Source organism: Filicampus tigris, chromosome 17 (assembly GCF_054856515.1).
Source record: "Filicampus tigris isolate MCC_2025a chromosome 17, RoL_Ftig_1.0, whole genome shotgun sequence".
NCBI lineage: Eukaryota > Metazoa > Chordata > Actinopteri > Syngnathiformes > Syngnathidae > Filicampus > Filicampus tigris.
Window position 1 is genome coordinate 17,769,620 of NC_141233.1, and position 21,237 is coordinate 17,790,856.

Genomic DNA, 21,237 nt, shown 5'->3' on the forward strand with positions numbered 1-21,237 from the left:
TGTCAACACAGCATTCCCGTAAAGCAATTCGTTGAGGGCAGCCAAAATGGCAGCAACCGTGTCAGGATGCGGTAAGGAAAATACGACATTTTATTTGAAATGCACATACAGTTCTTTTTGTCCGACATTTCTGCGGTTTGTTTTCAGGTATTGCGCCGTTAAGGAGTATTTTTGGACTTTTTCATCCGAGGTATGTAGCAGTGTTTGCGTGCAGCGCTTGAGAAGGACAAATCGACATAGTTACTACTATAAAAACATTTTTGAAACACCTAGTTTGGACGTAATTGAAGTAATGCACCACATATGTATGTATGTATGTATGTATGTATGTATGTATGTATGTATGTATGTATGTACCTATCTACCTACCTACCCTATCTATCTACCTAAATTAAGCGGTAAGCGCAATAGAAAATTGATGGATGCACGCACTCAAGTAATATTTACTTAACTTCAATTATATTCATTCCAGCCCCTCTTTATATTTGTTTGTCCAGGTTAGCAACAGTAGCCACCCGTCCTCAGCAGATGTCCTGCCTCCACACCAGCACTACACTACAAGCAAAACACTGGGAGAGGAGGAACAACATCGTTTATCCGCCTCAGCTGCCCGGCGAGCCCCGCAGACCAGCGGTATGTCCGTTTTCACTTTGAAATTGTTTTATAAATGTCACATATGAAACATGTTCTCCCCCTTCCATTCACAGGAGATCCATCATTCGAGGAGACAGATCAAGTACAGCAAAGACAAGATGTGGTACCTGGCTAAAATGGTGAGTAATTACATTTTGTGGGTGGGGACATTTTTGAATGGATTAATCTTGCTTTCAATGTTTTGATGTCACAACATCCTGATATTTGAACAGGGGTCTTTATACTTTTTGTAACCACTGTAAATGATCTTGTGGCGTTTCCCATGCAGATTAGGGGGATGAGCATTGACGAGGCCGTGGCGCAGTTGGAGTTCAATGACAAAAAAGGGGCCAAGATCATGAGAGAAGTTTGTTCATAAGCCCCACGCTTCATTCAAATGTCCAAATTATGTCCGAATTGTCATTAAAATTCCGATTGTTACGTTCCAGGTGCTCCTGGAAGCTCAGGAGATGGCGGTGAAGAATCACAATGTGGAGTACAAGTCCAACCTGTATGTAGGTGAGTGAATCCATCATGGAAACACGTGGCTATGCCATAAGAACATAAGTACTGGGACAGAATTACAACTGTATTGATATGGCAGTGAGATTTCATTCATGAAGTTGTAATTTAACATTGGAAAGAAAATCTTTTTATTTTATTTATATTCTTAACAAGAACAAAGCAAAAAAAACCAACCTAATGTTACAAAAAAAATATGACAAAAATACAAGAATAAAGCCTATTACAGGGGACGAAACATCTTCATTTATAAGAAAAATGCAAAACAACAAGAATATTAAAAAAATAAAATTGTCCTATTACGGGGTAAAAAGAATCCAATTTTTACAAGAATAATATCAGGAAAAAAAACCCCAGAAATTTCATCCAAAACAGTGAAAGCAGTGATATTTTTTTAAAAAGTCACAATTTTGAGTTGTTTTTTTTTTTTTGCAAGAATTTTACAAGAATAAAATCAACAAAAATAAATTTAGACTGAACCTGCATTACAAGAAAAGAGTCCTAATATTACAAGGATTTTTTTTTTTACAATAGCCATATATAAGAATAAAGTCATAATATTACAAGAAAAAGAGAAAATGTAATCCAAAACCTAATTTTAAAAAGATTAAAAGATTAACATTGCAATACTTAATTACAAAAAACATGTTTTCAGGAAGAACAGTCATAACTAAATAAGAACTAGACACTAGAGGGCATTGTAACATCGCCAACTAACAGAAACAGATCCCCCCCCCCCCCCCCTTCTTCTCATATTTACATCTCAGCCATCATTAAGGTAGTTTTTACGTTTACAAGCCCATAAGGCATGCTTAAATTGCGTCTATGTACCATTCCGTTCACCTCTTCTCCATTTATGCTGTCCCGTCTTTCTTTCTCACGCTTTGCTCGTGTGGCCACTCCGCAGCCGAGTCTCACACGGGCAAAGGCATGTACCTGAAGCGCATCCGCTACCACGGCAGAGGCATGTTCGGCATTATGGACAAAGTCTACTGCCACTACTTTGTCAAGCTGGTGGAGGGCCCGCCGCCCACCCCCGAGCCGAAGACCAGCCTGGACCAGGCCAACGAGTACGTGCAGAGCCTCAAGAGGAGGACCATCATACACAGTCTGTAGAGCACACGACCATCATGAGTGTGAGTGTGGCAATATGCTTTTTTTGTAAATAAAACCCTGAAGAGACACACTCAGCGCTTCTCATTTTTTGTACAGTACAGTACAGTACAGTACAGTGGAGTGGACCCCGCTTTTTTTTTTTCTCTTGCAGGGGCCCATCCGCAACAGTGAAAGTTATATTGAGCGATTATCCAAATACAGGAAACCAGTCCTAATATTTAGCCCTTAAAATGTCTTACAAAACAAAAATGAAAAAATAGTTACCATCCACATGTTAACATAAGATAAACATTAAACATTGCTGTTGGAACAATATTACAGCTTTAATCCCAAAAGCTTTCGTTCGCGTCATCATCATGTGTATACAGGTAAGTGCTGCTCCCGTTAGCTGTGAACGTGAGGCGTGAGCTCAGCTGAAACATATTGGATAATTTGGTAGACAAGTTTATTCAAGTAAGGGGTTTAGATTTTAAATGAAGCATTTTAGACTTCTACGGTTGATATTATACTTCGCACTTGAATGCGTACGTGTACCAAACTCCCTCACGTGGTGGCTTTTGATTCAATATTCCAAAGAATACCGGCTGTCACACTTGGCGGTGTCTGCGTATTGGGGGCTTTATTTGAAGAAACACTGTAACGTTTGCAAAAGCATCCCCGCAACGTGGGTGATGTAACAAGGCTAAAATAAATTGTTTAAAATGTTCATGCTTGTGGCTCAAATTAGACACTGCGTCTTATGGTTGACGATATGTAAGGTTTAAGAAGTCACGGCAATTCACATTTTACATGACATTTGGATGTGTACCATATTTCCATGAAATGTGACCCGTATTTCCTTGTGCAGTGGATTTTATTGACGCAACTGCAGAGTGTGCCAGGTATCTACTGGTGGTGCGGTGAGTACATATTGAGTCATTATTTGAGAAAATACATGACCACAATGCGGGTGACTTATTTGTAACTACACACCAGCTCTGTTACTGTCACTGTTAAATATTACAGGGGCACACCAACTTTTTTTCTTTTTTTATTTAATGTCCTTTGACAGAAGTTGCTGGTGGTGGTGGTGAAACATTTATGCTAGTCCACTGTGGTTTTCATGAGAACACACACGCGGTCTCTCTCACTCACACACACGCGCACATGAATTATTGAATACAGACAAGCTTCTCTGCAACACCCCCAGGAAGCATGTTGCTCCTCGTCTCCCGTCATACTGCGGGACAAGACAACATGCCGCAAATGTCAGAATTCAACAGGAGGAAAGATCCAAGTAAGTCTTCACTTTTTTTATTCATGAGCAGTTGAAAATACTCCACATGCACTCAACACACACGCGCGTATGAAAGGCTGCTGTTTTGGCTAGCGACAGCGTTCAAGTGGGATTTTTTTGTTGGTGTGTAAACACCACTTGAGGTACGTTTGCAGTTACTTTTCCTTTCCAATAATGATTGGAAAGTGTTGAGGGTACGAATCGTCGGTGTTCAATGACGTGGTGTCAGAAGTGGGACGACACTGGCCACAACAGATTCTAGAGATTGTTGATGTACAAGGGCCTGTTTGTGGAGTTCTGTGACACTTGGGGCCCTATTTTCAGAGACAGGCGCACGTGCATTCGGCATAAAAACAAGCACATCTTCGTTTTTATGCCAGAGTAAGTCTAGTTTACTGTAGCCCGGCGGACCAACAGCGTTTGCTCTGACACACCTAGCGTGTAGCTGACAATATACTTATAGTAAAATCGACATAATTATCAAGTACACTATGATATTTCGGTTGCGAATTAACCTCTGTAATGAACTCTGACTTTGACTTTATCAAAACGCCGAAACCAGAAACATAAAGCAATTTCATTTTGAAACCGGGAATGGAAAGCAATTTTATTTTGAAATGATTCAACATATTTCCGGCCTGACTGTGGAGTTTTAAGGTCTGCAGAGACCAGAGGAAAAGGGGCTTGAGAGGCGGATTCTGCAGCCAGACTCTCTTGGAATTTAAAGGGAATGAGGGGAACCACTTCGACTGGCCGCAAATCCATTTGCCTGTTGTGTTCACTCCCACAACGGAGCAAATGCCCCTTTCTAACTGCACTTTGCGCTAGACTTGCGCTGCTACAATAATAGGGACCCCTGGTGTCAGAAGTGGGATGACATGGAATTGTTATGATGCATCGTCCTGGAATTTTGGAGCTTGTTGGGAATATTCAACCATGTTTTTGGCGCTAAGCGTCGCTGTTGCATTGCCGAGAATGAAGGCCCGCCACCCTCGTATCACTGGTCCGCAGCACGTCTTTCATCGCGGCGTGATGCCAGCGATATTAGAAAGCCACGCATCGGGGTCCTGCCGGGTACCGGCACAGCTCTCCATTCATCAAGCATCATTTCAATATTCAAATGTGTCACGCGCGGCGGCAAGCCAGCGGCGCGGAGACAATGTGCGGCATGTGGGAAAAGTCATGTAGTGTTACAGTTCACTCAGCTTCCTCCTGATTCCATCCTGCGCATTTGCATTTCAGGTCCGCTTGAAAGCGCAAGCTATTTGTAACAACAGAATTCAAACACAAAGGAAGAAAAGATCCTTCTAGATTTTACCTAGATTTCAACCAAGGTTATTACAGTCATCGAAAACTAAGGAAATAACTAAGATGACATTTGAAAAAAACCTTTTTGTTAAAACAAAATACAAACAAAATGCCTTTAAAAAAAAAAAAAATTAAAAAAAACTGAGTGAAACTACATCTTACGCTCATAAAACTAACTGAAATGAGCTATAATTATAGTGACAATGGCCTTCGCACGTCTAGCGCAAAGTGCAGTCCAACTGTGCGCATTGGTGGCATTTTCTTTCTGTTGGTAATTTGGTAGACGGGCCAAGGTCGAATCCGGCAATTGTGCCGTGGTAGGTGTGAACGAACATAGCTAACTTACTTCCTGACCAATGAAAGCGGTAAAGTTGACCAGGGCGATCACAGATCACATCACCAGAGCTGGCTGGGCACTTGACCCTTTTTGACACTTACTGCCAACGAGTGGTCCACTTTTAGCTGTTTCAATCCAATCGCCAAGGCTTCACTTTTATTCATTTTGAGGGCCCAATTGCTCCGAGTTCCCCACGAGTGCCAGTCCAAAAGTTGATTTCCCGTCCATTTACAGCCTTGTGAGTCCTTTTTCATTCTGTCCAATGATGGCCCAATCAGAGCTTATATTGATATTTTGGTCAAATGCTGGAGATCACCTCTCTTGTAAACCAGGGCCCGTAAACACAGAACCAATCAAAAGGCTGACAAGACGTGAGCGTCCGAGAGCAGGCAAGGCAGCAAACCTTCTTTGTTAACAAGCGGCGCTGTTGGCTTAATGAAATATTGACTTGCAGATTGTATTGTCAGAGCGCAGAAGCCTTTCAAAGCACTTTGTCAGCACCGACGTCTGCACTTTTAGTTTTTGATGCCCGTATTTGAAAAGTCGCGTCCGTGATTAGCAAGGCATTTCACCCTCAAATAAAAACAAAGTTGTTTCATTTCAGTAAAACGGTTAAAAGCCCAAAACAAAACAATGTAACTAATTCCATTCAGACTCATCAGCTCAATTCAATGCCTGTATTTGTCCCTTAACCGCAAACCGGGGCCCAAAGGTTTGCATGTAATCTCCATGTGGACAGCGCAGATAAGAAAATAATCCCAACTAACGCAAGCGTTTCGGTGCCAAGATTTGGTTGTTTGAGTTATTTTGGTTATCGCCGTTGAGCAGTCGACTATTGCCCCAGCCTTTACTGCCACTGCCGACTATCTCCCAAAAGTTCTTGCGCAGCAAAAGTGCCTGAAAACAAACAGGCCAAAAATCAATCAATCACAGTCACCTCCCCTGCGTTGCGTGAGTCCGGCCTGCAACGGCTCATGCATCATTTTCAATTTTCTTCCATCTGAAGTTCATCATCTCCACTGACAAAAACAAATGACAAGTCTTGGGATGTGAAACTAAGCAGACCCGCAACAGATAAAAACGTTTGACCGGTGAATCCAGTTGCGAGAGTCCACTAATAAAGAGCCCCCCCCCCCCCCCCCCCCAAAAAAAAACAAAAAAACAAAAAAAAACATAAGAAGAAGAACTACAGTGTTTACGGCTTGAAGTGAAGCATTCAGGGATTCTGGGACTTGACAATTTGCATTCCTGTCTGGGCGGGGGGTGTCGTCACGTAATGCGCCACGTCACCTTTCGACCACATGAAAAACAACAATGGAGGAAGCAGAGAAATGTGCGTTTTCAAGATGGAAATGCTATGACTATTTGGAGTTTGTGTCAGCTAAAGAAAAGATTAAGGTATGTTGCAAATTCTGGGCTGTGAAGTCTTATCTTGCTTGCAAAATGTCAAATAAAAAAAACAATCGCAGCCCAGTTTTAAAATTTTTTTTTTTTATGGTAACTTGTAATCCAACTTGGTTGCTTTAAAACTGTAATAGTCAATAACTGAATGAAATTACTTTTCAAGTCAAGTAATCAGTAATGTAACGGAGTTACTTTTTCAAGGTAACCGTGGCAACACTGGCCAGTAGTGACAAATGGTGACGGAGAAGGGATGAGCGTCAGAACGATGCGCTGATCCGACTTCCGTAAGAGTTCTTACACATCCACTCCAAAGACAAACGGATGGCTCGCAAGCGATCACTTAAAAGTGACACTTTGGTCCCAGTCGTCCTGAATGATGAAGAAGGGCGAAGAACTGAACTTTCCCCAACTCGGCGGGCTCGCATCCCGAGTCGCCGGAGCAGATGTTGTTGTGTTACCTGGCAAAGTCACCCGCGTGCTCGTTAATCACGCTTCCCCGACACCCCGAAAAACGCCCGTCCGCGCGCCGTCGCTTCATCAAGGTCCCGCGTGATGAAGGAAGCCAGCGTCTGCGATCTCCCTCCAATTTAATGATAAGCATCACCTGTTGCTGGAGTGCTTTGTGAGTAATTGCTCTGTGCCTTTTGCTTGATTAATCTGATTGTTGCATTTTTCATGTCCCCCGCCACACACACACACACTCCCGGCCCTCCTCTGCTGAAGATTCAACCTGCTACAGGTGCCCGGTTTCATAAATTACCTTCCTAATTGCTTTGGAAATATGCTGCGCACAAGTTTGTTTTAGCGGGGAGTTGCCATAATTGTGAGTAAGGAAACTCTTTGTGTTTTGTTCACAATCGACATTCTTGTTCCTTAAAAAAAAAAAAGGTCCACATTCACAATTTAGTCAATATTACAGTCATGCCATTTAACTAATACACTCTTTATAAATACTTTTTAGTAAAAAATGTTTAGGATTTTTGGTGGTATGAAGTTGATCTACTGCTCATAATACTTCATTGTTGAAATAATTTCTTAGGGTTAGGTTTGAGGGTTCTGATTAGCATTAGGAGGCTACCGTTATGGTTATGCGAGGGGATCAGTGTCACGGTTGAGTGTTTCGCCAAAACCAAGACACCAGACATCTTGTCAAGTCAACAAATTGCTAATTAATTAAAGTGTTCTAGGCAGTCAGAAACAGACGAGCGACGGAAGCAACCATTCAGCTTGAGCTGAAGGTCAGGAGAAACGACGGGGACGGATGCTAGTTATTCATGTCGCCCGCTAATTAAGGACAAACCTCCCTTTTGAAATCGAATAGAACATTCAAGCACTTTATCTTTTTACGGCGTCGTGTCTAAAAGCGCGCAGGTGACGCCAGCGGCAGTTGCGATCCATTTTCTGCTCTTCGTCGTAAAAAGGCGCCAACGAGCACTGATGGCCAACTTTTAGGGGTCTCGGATTGAGATTGATTTTTTTTTTTTTATTGACGCCCTCCCGATGGTGATTCACGTTCCGACACAGGGCATTGACAAGCTCGTAAACACAGAGCCTTGCGTGTATTGGCACCACGGGTGGACTGTTTACTCTGAGGATTTCTTTTATGTGGAAGCCTGATCGTGATGAGGCTTTATGTGCACTTGGCAGGGCTATGCAAATCTTAATTTTATGGCATCAGAACAAGATTGCTAGGTTGACTTTAGGTTTAGTCAGTTGGTTCATTTATATTAGAATATTGAGATCTCAGAAAAAAGGAACTCTAAAATGTGGAGGGAGGCCAGATTATGAGTTCTAAGCCCCTTTTACGTGTTCTCCTGACGAGGCGAGTAGCTGCGTTTTGAAACAACTGGAATCATCTAAGGGAGGACTGTCTGAAGGCATGGATTATTATTTTGCACTTGTTGGAGTTTGGGGACAAATGGTGTCAGAAGTGGAAATGGCCTTGTGCCAGGTGACTACTGTGCGACTGACGCTGGAGATGGGTAAGGCACTAGGATGCAAATTAAATCTGGCACCAAAATTCTGGGCCTTTACGCTGCTGGAAAATCCGATACATGTACTGCATACGAAAGGGAATTAAATCCAACATATGTTAAAACACATTATTTTAATCCTTAGAATTAATCTTACATTTCAATTGGTAGTCATTATCATTCCAGGCACATTTGCAACTTCAGAAATGATGTTACTTCCGGGACAACTGAGCCTGACCTCATCTTGTGGTCTTTTTTCTTTCTTTTTTTCATTATTTTTGCAATAAAACTCGAGATAAATGAGAGGGTAAATGAAATATGAATATGAGTGTGAATACGTATAATCACAGTCTGCTTTTGGAGTTTGGACTCTTCCCTGATCTGAATAAGACAAAAGCAGGAAGCCTCTTGTGCACTCACTCGTGACCCCGCTCCGCATCTCAGCTGGCCTTAATCATGTAATGTCCTCCGCGGAGTGATCTCAATAATGGATCTGCGCTCTGCAACGTTTGACCCCTTGATCGGTACGTGGGCGCTCGTTTGTCTGGCCTGACAACGTGACCTCCATTTGCCGAAGAAGCGAGAAGACCAATTTGGCAGTGTACACAAACGCAGACATTTATGAGCCCGTCAAGTAACTTAGCATCTACAATAAAAGCATTCATCCATTTTCTGAACTGCTTGTCGTCATTCAGTTCGGGGAGCCTATCGGAGCAGATTTTTTGCGAGAGAAGCCGGTTTCTGGACTGGATGCCAGTCTATCGCAGGGTTGCGGTGGATGACTGTTTCTTTGGCAAAAATGTTGATGTGCCAGGGTGAAAGGGAAAATGTAAAGAAAAGTACAAAGTAGGACACAGCAGAGGTGTCAAATCCAGGTCCAGAAAATAAAGACCCTGCCACATTTTGGCTTTAGCCACAGGTGCTTCTACTCAACCGGCCGGTACTTGACACATCGGACCAACAAGTAGCTCCACTCAGGGAATTCAAGTAGAATAGTAGTGCTTCACCCATCTCCAGGGTCAGTAGCACAGTAGTCAGATGGCACAAGCATCGCCCCACTTTGTCACTGAATTTGATGAAGTAGTACCTTCAATCTGGTTTTGAACCCCGAAGTTATTTTGGAAAAGCATTCGAACGCCATTTGACCGGGAGCTCCAACTAGTACCTTAAACCTGGATTTGAACCCCGGTTTAGTCAGTTGAACAACGGAATGCTGTCCACCCATTAGCATAGTAGGCGTACAATGCACATTTACCCGATCGCCTTTGCCAAGAGTCATCTGACTTGTGTCACCATGGAATTTTGGCAAGCAGTACCCTCCACCTGGATTTGGAATTTCCGCAGGGTAAAAATCTGTGCATGCATCCCAGTGCTTCGTTCAGATTTCAAACCTTGGTATATACTCATCCTTGGTTGTATCTTGAGCCTTGTTTTCTAGCATGTTTGACCGAGCAAAGGCATTCTGTGGCCTCCTTGCTAGCTGTGCGTGAAGCCTTTAAATCAGTTGTTAGCGGCTCTGACATGCAGAAATTCCTCCAAGGTTCACAAAAAAAAAAAAGGATGTTCCGGGGAGCTAGTTTGTATTTGCATCTGGCCTCTTCTCACCGCGTCTGACGGCCAACAACAATCGAATCGGTTTTCGAGACTTCGCTCATTGATTACTGAAGCTGGGCCTGTCAAGCGCAGTCAAAGGCACCCCGGGGGAATCGTCAGACTCCGGCTCGTCACGAGCCGTTTAGAAAGCGACTGGCGGCACCGGCCCCTAATGAGCTTCGGGGTCGCCATCGAGTTAGTCATGACACACTCGCGCCGACAGTCCGGTCGGCCATAATGGACGTCAGAAGAGCGGCGAGGCCGTTGTTGACTTTTCGGGTGTCAGACGCTCGCGGTAATGAATGCGCGCCGATGATCTCAGACAGTTCAAACGCAAAGGACGGCATTTATCTTAATGTCTGTCAGCCCACTTTTACGGAGCAATCAGTAGCAAGGATGTTCAGCGTTCTTTCAATGGTCAGGAGACATTTGTCTCGAATGAACTGATTTTATCTTAGCTTTGGGTTCATCGGGTAATAGTGGGAAAATTGAGGTTTATTTTTCAAACAACAGGCAAAGCTGTGATTGCTTGGAGCTCCCAGTAGCATGTAACTGTAAAACCGACACTTTAAACACAACAGAATTGTGAAATTCTTGTCGATGCTTATGAGTATCTTTCATTGATTAGCAATTTCCAATTATTCAATACTTTAAAACGAAAATCTTTACAAATGTCTCACCCATTGCTGTGATCTTAAATGGCGTGAAAAGGAGGAGGCCATCATGTTCCATTTGACTGTTTCTGGGAAAAGGTAGCAATGATCCACACTGATATCGCCCTGAACACACTAAAACCAGCGGACCGTTTTAAGTATGTTGTCTCGGGCGTTGAGAGACCACCACAATTTTGTTAATAGTCATGTAAACATGTGATAGGGGCCCAAGGCAACGGGAACGAGGAGTCTTTGTCGCCTGTGGCAAATGACGCGCCGGTGCGTAGCTAATAGGCTCAACTAGGAGGAATTGGAATTTTGTTGTTGACAATTCAGGTTGCTCAAAATGTTGATAGTCTTTCCTTTCCCTCATTTGGGATTTTTTAAATAGAGGTTCCCCGTGGCCACGTGGCGTGGGTTCTCAACCATTTATACACAACGCAGGAGTTTCACCTTCCTTATTGTCATGCTTAGCTTCGCTTTTGGAATCTTGGTTTGCTGTCTGACCAGTGTCCCAATTGACGTGTGTTTGCAGTTAGGAGCCGTTTGTTGCTTGCTCGTTTGCTTGCTTTGCGTTGCTGCTTCAACGACTTCCTGTGTCTCGAGCCTTTCTGTAGGTTAAGGTTTGTTTGTTGTTGTTGTTGTTGTGTTGTTTGTGATTCTACATTTAGATTGAACATCAGATTATTTTAGTTTTTTAAGTGAGCAGTGACATTTTGAAATGGGCAAAGCCTCTTGAACCTGACAGGGCATCAATCTGAGATTAAAACGCTTTTGGGCAAGCTTTAATTTACCTCATGGACACAATCGCCCTCCATGACTGCCAGACAACCCCTGAGTGGCGGAATGATTGACGAGTGCCAAGTTGAAAGCAAGGACGCAGAGATCATCTGCAAACAAACATATGTGTGAGCGGCAGTCCAAAGCGCTCAATCAAAAAGCGCCAGCGCGGCCGGGGTCTCGACACCGTAGCCTCGGCGCAGCTCTCGCGTTCAGGCGTCCGGGCCATCATTTTATTAATGCTGCCATGTGACAGCCACAGAGGTCATGCACTGAGGCAAGCATCACTTTGACAGGTTTGACGATCGTGTCGTATTCATTACATCGCATTGAGAGGCTTTAAATGACGGTAATGTCACCAGGACCAAGGATGAGGCGACCGATTGCTCATGCCAGATAAAAAGTTGACCTCGAAACTCTCCAACGCACGATTGTTGGCCTTTACTTTGGAACAGGTGGTTTGAGAATAACGGTGCGTAATGAACCACATGCTGCTTCACCAAGACATGATCTATTCTGGAAAAGTACGGCGGGATATGACCATAACTGTGTCACGCTCTCACAGCGACACTCACAAACGTCCTCTGAACGTGGTGTGCAAAATAACAGAAAAACAACAATTACAAAGTTACACGAAAAAATACTTCTTGGCGGAAGTAATATAAACGATCTAACACTGTCCCTCGGTCAACGACTGCATGTGTGTGTCAGTGCGACAACACAGCAGCTCGTACAGTGCATTCTGCACCGCCGCGCCAGGCAATTTCTCCTCCTCTTGTGCGAGAAAAGAAGCAAGCAAAGAGCATCACGCTGACAACTTATCTGATGGTGAGGAGGTGAGGCAGCAATAGCAGGGAGGATAATGAGCACGGCCAGTGAGAGGGCACGGCGCTATTCATGTCATGACAGGCGCGTGTGCGTGTGCCAAGGCACGCACACCTATTTTTGGGGAGGGGGCGGGGGGGCTGTTGGTGTGGAAGAAGAAGAAAACATTGTAGTTGATTTCATTTACTGGTATTTTTTTTGAAGCTGTGGTCACAAACGGAAAACTGATTACAAATGTAAACATCTCAATGTTTTGTTCAGCATGGGACTAGCATGAATGCTAAGCTATACAGTATTTAATTAATGCTATTTACGTTTTTATTATTATATCCCAGCTAATGGACAAAAGTGACAAGCTAAGCTCTAAGATGGTGTTAACCAACCAACTCCGTGTTATTACATCCCCCCCCCCCCCCACAGGTCTGGATTACAAAGAATAACAAAGCAAGTCCAAAAAGTAGCAACATGATTACCGCTCCAGCTTGCTTTCTAGACTTGCGTCCCTGAAGTCTTGAGTTTGATTACTCGTCATTTGAATGGATATGCCTGAATGAATGAATGCGTTCGGCAATTTGCTAATTGTTCATTAACCGCCCAGACAGGGCTGGGTCATTATACGCCGCTTGTTCTTTCTTTTCTTCTCCCGCAGTTTGAGTGGCAATCGTGCCGCGAAAAGTGCGGCAATTAAAAAAAACATCACGTCTCTCCCTCTCGAAGTAGGTCGCGGCTAATTGCGTTTTTGCGGGAACACGCGGTGGCTGAAATCAGACACAAAAGGTAACATTTCCCTCTCATGTTCAGTACAGCTAATATGATTCTGTTATTAAAAAACTTAAGCGGTGTTCATTTTCTCATCCACTTCTTCTACACCATATTTCTTTTTTTTTTTTTTTAAACGTAACAAAAGCCAGCGGCGTAATAGGGTTTCACATGATGAAATTACGGCAATTATGGAAGGCTCTTTATTACGAGTTTATTCAGGCGTGTGTGTAGAAAAAGTGATTGCGTCTTTGTTGAAATTTGATCTTCCGATAAGACGGCCTTTTACTACATTGTTCACATATCACACACCTCTCAAGAAGAAGAAGGTGTTTTGTACATTTTTCTTTTTTCTTTCGTCTCAAAAGCATTTTCTCTTTGTCTATTGAATTTCCACATTTCTTTCATTTGAATTTTGTCCGCCGACGTTGTCGGCGTACCTCCATTGTGGAGGCAACAATTGGATCAAAACTGACCCTTTTACTTGGTAAACAATTGTATGTTTGTGGTCGTGGTTGAATGTCGCTTGCAATGCAAATTCACCAACCAGAGCAGGGCGCTACATGAGGTAAGATAATAAGGCCTTGGTGAAGCAGCATGTTGCTCATTGCGCAAGGATTTTTGGGGATAATGTGTTCCAATTTACTACAAACAATTGTATGTTTCAGACTAGGCTTAACTTTGGCCGGCGATGGAAAATGACCAACCAGATCGGGCTTCTAAATTTTCTAAAATAATAATCATGTCTGGCTCACGACCCAAAGTTAGTCTTGTCCGCTTTGTATCAATGCAAGTGTAAACAATTGTCCCTTTGAGGTCTTGCTTAAATGTAGCCAGCGATGTTTGCCATCTTTCCCAACTCATGGAAACGCTACTCTCTTTAACAATTGCATTTTCAATCAACTTTTAATGAGTGTGAATTGGTTACCGATATGTGTTTGTGGAGTCAATTTGCCACATTCTCTCAATTAGCATAAAAGTTGCACGCTGTTAGCCCAGTGCGACGTATCCACCGTCATAATGAATTGTTTACACTAATCACAAATGACATTTCAAATATTGATGAGCTGCGTGCACTGTAATTTCCATTCAGCACAGTAGTCGCAGCAGTGATGAATAATACATTTCATCAATGTACTTTTCTTTTTTTGTGCCTTGTTCAAACAAACGTTTTGAGTTACGGTTTGCGCGAAGCGGCAGCCCAGCGGCGGCTCCGATGCGATGGCTAATTAGCGCCTTGTTTACCTTGTTTATAACAGGCAGCTGCTTTTTCATACTGTTGCAAAACAGACGATATCAGTGAGAAGGTTTGAGTCCAAATGCGAATACAGGGAGCAAAAAACAGAAGCAACTGCAGGGAAAATGAAACAAAGCTAGCCTTATCGGGATAAGATGCTAATTTCACCTTGATATCAGTAATAGTGCTACTTTTATTTAGTCTAACTTAATCTGATACAATTAGCCACTTCGCTCAATTACCATTTTTAATAAACTAAAGGCAAAGAATTCCAAAGGGGCCTTCGCTTTTTCAGTATGCGGCCCTCGCAGGCTAAAGTTTGGACACCCCTGCTGTAGCCTATATCGCTAATTGCGTTGCATTTGTCAGTGTAATTTATTGTACAACAAACTATTAGACAGTTAGCTCATCAAATAGCTTTGATGTATTTTGATTCTTGAGCAATTACTGCATTAACAATATTTAAATTTTTAAACCTGTCACAGCAGAGTCACTGCACATCTTTTTAAGTGACTCCGACTGGCTCCATTATGCGAGGGAAGTCATCCCTTTTAAATATGACATTTCCGCTGCAGTGACAAGATCAACATTTGAATTATACGGCCATCCACTTGCCTTAAGTAAATTATTTTGAATCATGACTCTGGAGGGGTGTTGGCACTTAAACCCTCTGCATTCTTGAGCTCACGTTGCAGTACAATCACAAAAAAGAGACCCAAATGCTACTTTAAGTGTTATAATTCATTATTATTTCAATGATGGGGTCTGAAGGTGACTTCACTGCGTTACAGGTTATTGCCTCATATATCAAAAATGCGGGTGCCTGGCTTTTTTGTGCATCTGACTGTGAAACTGACTGCTCTCCACCAGCCGGTAATGACTTTGCTGCGCAACAAGAAAAGCCGGCGTCGGTTGCTGATAGTGGTTTCCACCAATCAGTATAGTTTGATATTAATGTCAGCACCCGATTTTTTTGTGATGTCCAGTAATTGGTTGAAAGGCAAAAGTAATTTCTGTTTAAAAAAAAAAAAAATCCTCCTGAAAGAGAGAATTGCGACATACCATTTCCTGTTTCTTCAAATCCAAACAACGGATATCGTAAATACTATTCTTGATGACGTCGCAAAAGTGTTGTCCCATCTACTTGCGATTTTCAAATCTTAAACTTTTAAAATTGTATTCGGAACCACTTATTGTACGACTTTTTTATTTATTTATTTATTTATTTATTTTATTTTCCTTAGTTATAATGTTTGCTAAATTGTTGTTGTAACTACTTACGGTACAGTTTTTAAAATAAACTCGAGTTTTGCCAATAAAGGGCACATTCATATGAGCTAAATTGGCACATTTTTGCAAGCAACATGACAATTAATGTTGGCTAAACAATTGTAAATAGGGTTTTAGAAAGTCTAGAGTTTTGTGCGAAATAACAACAATGTTAGCTAAATTGTTGTTGTAACTACTACTTACGCTACGACTTTAATAGTTGTCTTGAGTTTTGCGGAAAAGGACAATAATATTGGCTAAATGTGTTGTGGCAGCGCAAATTATTTTAATACTTTTCTTGGGTTTTTTGAGTTGGCAAAAGAACTCTGGTAACGACTTATGACGCAACTTTTTTAAAGTCCCAAATTTTGCAAAAAAACAACACAAAGTCAGCTAAATTGCTGTCATAGCTACTTATGGTAAAACCAAATGCGTTGTGCAGCGGCAAATATTGACTTAATTGTTGCAACTACTTACACACAAAATAGTCTCGAGCTTTGTGAACAAACGACCAAATTGCTGGCAACATATTGTCGAAAGGAGTAATGCTGCAACTTTTTGACATTCCCCCACACATTTTGGGGCCAGGAGGTCAGCTCAATTGTTATCCCCACTATTTTTGATGCACTTTTTTGCGTGTCTTGAGAGCAGTGTGCCGCAACTACTTAAGGTATGATTTTTATTTGATTGTTTTGCTAAAATGTTGTTTGTTGCTCCTGAAAAAAATGAGACCGCTGCAATACCTAACAACGTGAGTGGATGCTTCTTAGTAAGTGCATGCCTTTGAGGCAAAGTCATGTCATCAATTTGTTAACATTGTTGCTGTGTTTATTATCTCGTCTTTGATCTGCTCTTAGAAAACATCCAATATTTGGGAAACCGTACGCACTCGTGTTGAGAAAATTAATAGCTCGTCCACCCGGACGAGTCGCCCGTTTAGTTTGAGTGATGATGGCGCTTTCTTTGTTTTATGCTTGTTTGTTTTCTACTTTGGACTTATGACTGCTTGTCATCACTGCGGAACGTATTTTTTAACATCTTGTTCTCAAAGTATGTCAACATTATACATCACTGTGAAAACTTTTACTGGTAATAAACCGGACACATTCTTAAAGTTGCTCATGCATTTTGAGTTTGCGGTGTGGTATCGGCCATAAAAAATGAATAAATAGATCGTTAAAAGTGCTACGTTTGGCTGCGGATGGAGATGTTTTATTCTGTTGTGTTTACACGATGATGTAGATGTCTGTGGTTGGTCATTAAAGTTTAAACGGGGCCGTTGTGACGAGAGGCTCCGCAGTGCATGATTCATCTGACGGTTTGTCTTGTGGTTGGCGGAAAATCGGCTTTGAGTGGGGTGGATGCAAGTCAGCGGCACATAATAAACAGATGTCAACTTCACTGCTGTTGTCGGTCCTGCGATAAGTCATTAAAGGTGTGTGATGATTTTGCCCCCCGTAAGATTCACAAAATTAGAAAGGGAAACATTTCAACTAAAATCAAAGGCAGAAATTGCGAACAAGTAAAAACCACTTTTAAGAAAATGCCTTGAGTTTTGTGATTAAGCAATAATGTTTGGTTGAGTTTTTGTCAGTCCGAATTTCTGTTATTTCCTCAAGATGAAAAACAAATATTGCCCAAATTGTTGCCGTAACTAACGATGTTTACTTGTTCAAATGGTCGTGAAGAGTAAATGACATAACGTTGGCTAAATTGTTGTAGGGAATACTTGACGTAATTATTTTTTCGATGGACTCAAGTTGTGTGAAATATTACAAACACAACGCAAACACAATAACATTGGATAAAATGTCCTAGCTATTTATGTTTTTCTAAATTGTCAAGTTTTGCCATAACTACTTCTTATGAATAGAATGACATTTTTTCATGTGCAGAGCTTTGCAAGTAGACGACACTAGTGTTTTTCAAACTGTGTGCCGCGGCACACCAGTTTGAGATATTGCTCATTTGTGTGCCTGTGCGGTCTCGCGCCTGGCAGCGTAATCATGCCTTTACTTCATTGTAGTACTCTTTCATACCAGCAGGTAGCAGCAGCAGGTAGCTAATTGTCTTTGTTTAGAGACAAGCGAATTAGTGACGCATGTTTATCCAAACAGGCTCATGTTTCACACCGAGTAAGTATCAATATGAAACGTTATAAAATACGTTTTTATTTGTGTTTATTGAATCCCTATTCAAGAAGTTATAATATAACGTCAGTCTTCAATGTTAAAAAATGCTTCTGTCAACAATAGAACACTTATATTGTTAAAATAAGCATTTTTTTTCCCACAATTTCAGCTGGTGGTGTGCCGCGGGATTTTTTCAATGAAATAAATGTGCCTTGACTCAAAAAAGTTTGAAAAACACCGGACTATACTATAACACTGGCAAATTAATTTGACTTACGATACAAAAATGGTTTACAGTCTACAATTCAGGAATTCCGGAAAGTACCGGTTTTAGCAAAGAGCCTCGATTGTAGCAATTTTTTCCGCAAGTCTCGGACTACGCTTCAAATCCTGTAGACGTGAACACTGTATACCATCGGATCAAATAAGGTCTATATGAGTCACACTCTATATTTTACCCACCGACGGCTGTGATAAGTCTCGCTGATTCATGCAGAAAATTGTCGGCTTCCTCCCAGCTCCGCTCCAGCCACTTTCTATCTGCTCCATCCATCCCTGCTTAACTGATATGCACTTCAATCCCGCCGCAATCCACCGGCCTTTATCGCTCGGCGCTGGCGAGCTCTCTCGACACGAGGCCCCGTGAAGAAGCTGCTCGGAGACATGCGAGGGGCAGAATATTTGACAATCTTAGGACGCTTCAAAGACAAAGTGAAGAGCTGGGAAAAGCGACCTCCTTAATCCTTCCCCCTACAGTCAGTCACATTGCAGGTTAAATTCACCGTTTTTACAGGACATATGTCCATGTATGCTGTAGGCTAGGTGAAACAAGGGCCTGGAACTAGTCTTATGTAGGAAGCAGTGCTAGGTCAAGGAAGAATCTTGGACTAGGTTAATGGAGCTCTTGACTTGGTTTAGGCAGAGCAAGGGTGTCTGTCCAACTGCGGTCATCGAGGACCCCTATCCAGCATGTTTTGGATGTCTCCCTCCCTCCTCCAACACATCTGATTCAAATGATGAATGAATGGAGTGACCGCTATCAGGCTTCGCTGCGCTTTTGAATCAAGCATCTAAAGCATGCTGGATAGGGACCCTCGAGCACCAGAGTTGAACAACCCTAGGTCTGGGTCCATGTTGGCTCTAGAATCAACTTCATGGTCTAGGACGACTTGGCTCAGAAACTAGCTTAATGGAGGCTGCTGGAGTTCAAGGGGCAGGTAGGCAGGGTCAAGAATAGCTTCTTGTCACTGATCTGTAACTCTCCTTACGTAGTATCTAGTACTATGTGGGGTTGAGAAATCGGTTGACGTGGCGTTCAGCACTGTACCGGAACTGGCCTCTTTAGCCAGCGGCATGTGCGTGCGCTCCCCTTAAACAGGTCAGCGCCGAGCAGACAAATCCTCCAGCGGAGTTTAAAGAATGTGTCACATCCACTTTTGACGAGTAGCTCGCTCCACGCCCGCCGGAGCTTAAATTGGCTGCAGATTAGATTAAATAAGCACTTGCACATTTGTTTTTGACGCATGCTCGCCTGTGCTAGTGTGTGTGCGAGAGGGAGAGAGCATGTGTCTGACCGCGCCGCGGCCCCTGGTGGTGCTGTTTAATTTACGCAGCCCAACACCACGTCTACTGACACACACACACACACACACACACACACTGCAGCTGTACACCGTCTTGATGCATCCTAAAGGACCTTGGGGGCTCGACTCCTCAGGCTAACCAGCATTGAAGCGCAGACAGTCCTTAAGTGCTAAAGTGCTAAAGCTAACCCAAACACATAAACACCGCTGGGTTACAAGTGTTGCTTTCTAATGGGTTTCATCCTAGGTCCTACACAAAGTTAGCTTTAGATGCTACATGAGCCGCATTTGAAAACCTACATGAACGCACACTAGCCACTGGATTGATTCTAATTCTTTTTTTCATCTTGGCTCACGCCGCAAAGGTTTGGCCACAGTTTATGCGCGTGTGCAACCCTGAGAAGAAAAAAAGCCACCAACTGTGGCCATAACGTGATGCTTGAAAGGAGCAAAGTAAGAGACTTAAAAAAAAAGAGAAAATAGACAATTCAGCCTTCGACATCAAAGAGCAGCCATTCCCAAACTAACTAGTTGATTTTCAGCTCGAATTTAAGACTAAATGCCTAATGGGAATGCACAGTTCATGTGTGGATTGCGGCGCAGTCACCAGTCAGATTGCTTCCACTTCATTTTTTAGGTGACCACGCACACCTTTTTAATTCCTCAGCATCTACCAAACTCTCATTTCTTCTTGCTGTGACTTTCTATTTCCTTACTCTCCTGCAGCTGTTATTTTTTTTTCTTGAATAAAAAAATATTTGACAATGATGCAACAGAACGTCTTTTTCAGCAAGGCAGGTAAACACGCTGGGCAGGGATGTCGAGGTTCTCTTTCAGGACTAGCCTCGGGGTGCGATGTTCTGAGTACAACTAACTCGACTACCTCGACACAGGTGGTAGTTATTCATTTGGCAATGAAATCTGCGGACATAGGTAGGAGTCAGCCTCAAGTCTTAACCCTTAAGGTTCAAGTCCCTCAAGCCCCAAGATACCGTGGCGAAAGTCGAGCCCTCACTAAATTGAATCAAATCAAATCACACAATCACATTTGTAATTGTCCAAAAGCTCCTTTCCATTCACCACGTAACAGACATGCAGCTTAGTTCGTGTTTCACTAAAATAAAGCAACAGTCGGCTCTTTCTGCAGGCATAAAAAGCAGGATTGAAGAGGATTTGAAAATCAGCACTCTTCAGCAAAAACACGGCGCAGCGGAATGACTTGCTCTTTCCCTTCTTCTCCTTTCAACGTAACGGAGAAAAGGTAGCATGTGCCACCTCTGCCAGTAGACGCACATGACTTGTTGTAGCGGGCAAACTCAAGGCCAGATTCGGCCCGCGTTCCTTGAGTTTGACACGCAAAGACATATGGGGGTGCGCAGGAAGTTAATCACAGCCGCACGGTGTCAAACGCGCACGCGAGCCCGCTGGCAAGCAAGCTTCCGACAGGTGGCGGGCCGACCGACGGCGGGGGGGGGGGGTTTCGCTCTTCCGATTCCGAGCTGCGGTGACGCGTCGGCTCCTGCTCTTTTTCGTCTCCGCGATCAGCCGCCTGGGGAATTGTGGGAAGAGAGTGATGGAAAAGATGCAGGGAGTCCGCGGCCGGCGCTGTTGCAGTTTCTTGATGCGTATGCGCGCCCGGTGGGGGAAAAGAGAAGCAACAACAACAACAACTGCTGCTGCTGCTGCTGCTGCTGCTGCTGCTGCTGCTGCTGGACTTCCTCAGCTGGCTCCACAACCGCATTCGAAGCACGTTCGCCGGCCTTTCAATAATGCGAGCGGAGGCCAAATAAATGTGCACTTGGCCGGACAGCAAACCACCAGCAAGGCTTCTATTAAA

The 21,237-nt window shown here is 43.0% G+C and overlaps 2 protein-coding genes across 3 annotated transcripts in view; both read left to right on the forward strand.

The window, feature by feature from the left end:
- Positions 1-8: 8 nt before the first annotated feature.
- On the forward strand, positions 9-2,341 carry mrpl22 (mitochondrial ribosomal protein L22). Its single transcript, XM_086012399.1, has 7 exons — positions 9-71; positions 148-190; positions 498-633; positions 708-773; positions 923-1,000; positions 1,083-1,152; positions 2,063-2,341. Exons 1-7 carry the CDS (start codon positions 47-49, stop codon positions 2,269-2,271), a joined length of 627 nt encoding a protein of 208 aa, XP_085868525.1. The 5' UTR covers positions 9-46; the 3' UTR covers positions 2,272-2,341.
- A 780-nt stretch (positions 2,342-3,121) lies between these two features.
- sgcd (sarcoglycan, delta (dystrophin-associated glycoprotein)) overlaps positions 3,122-21,237 on the forward strand; it is a 116,557-nt gene continuing 98,441 nt past the window's right edge. Inside the window, exon 1 of one of the 2 annotated variants that reach the window (XM_086012394.1) lies at positions 3,122-3,170. The gene's annotated coding sequence lies outside the window, so the exon portion shown is untranslated. Of the gene's footprint in view, positions 3,171-3,459; positions 3,548-21,237 lie in introns of those variants that run through there. The other variant, XM_086012393.1, reaches the window with a different exon arrangement.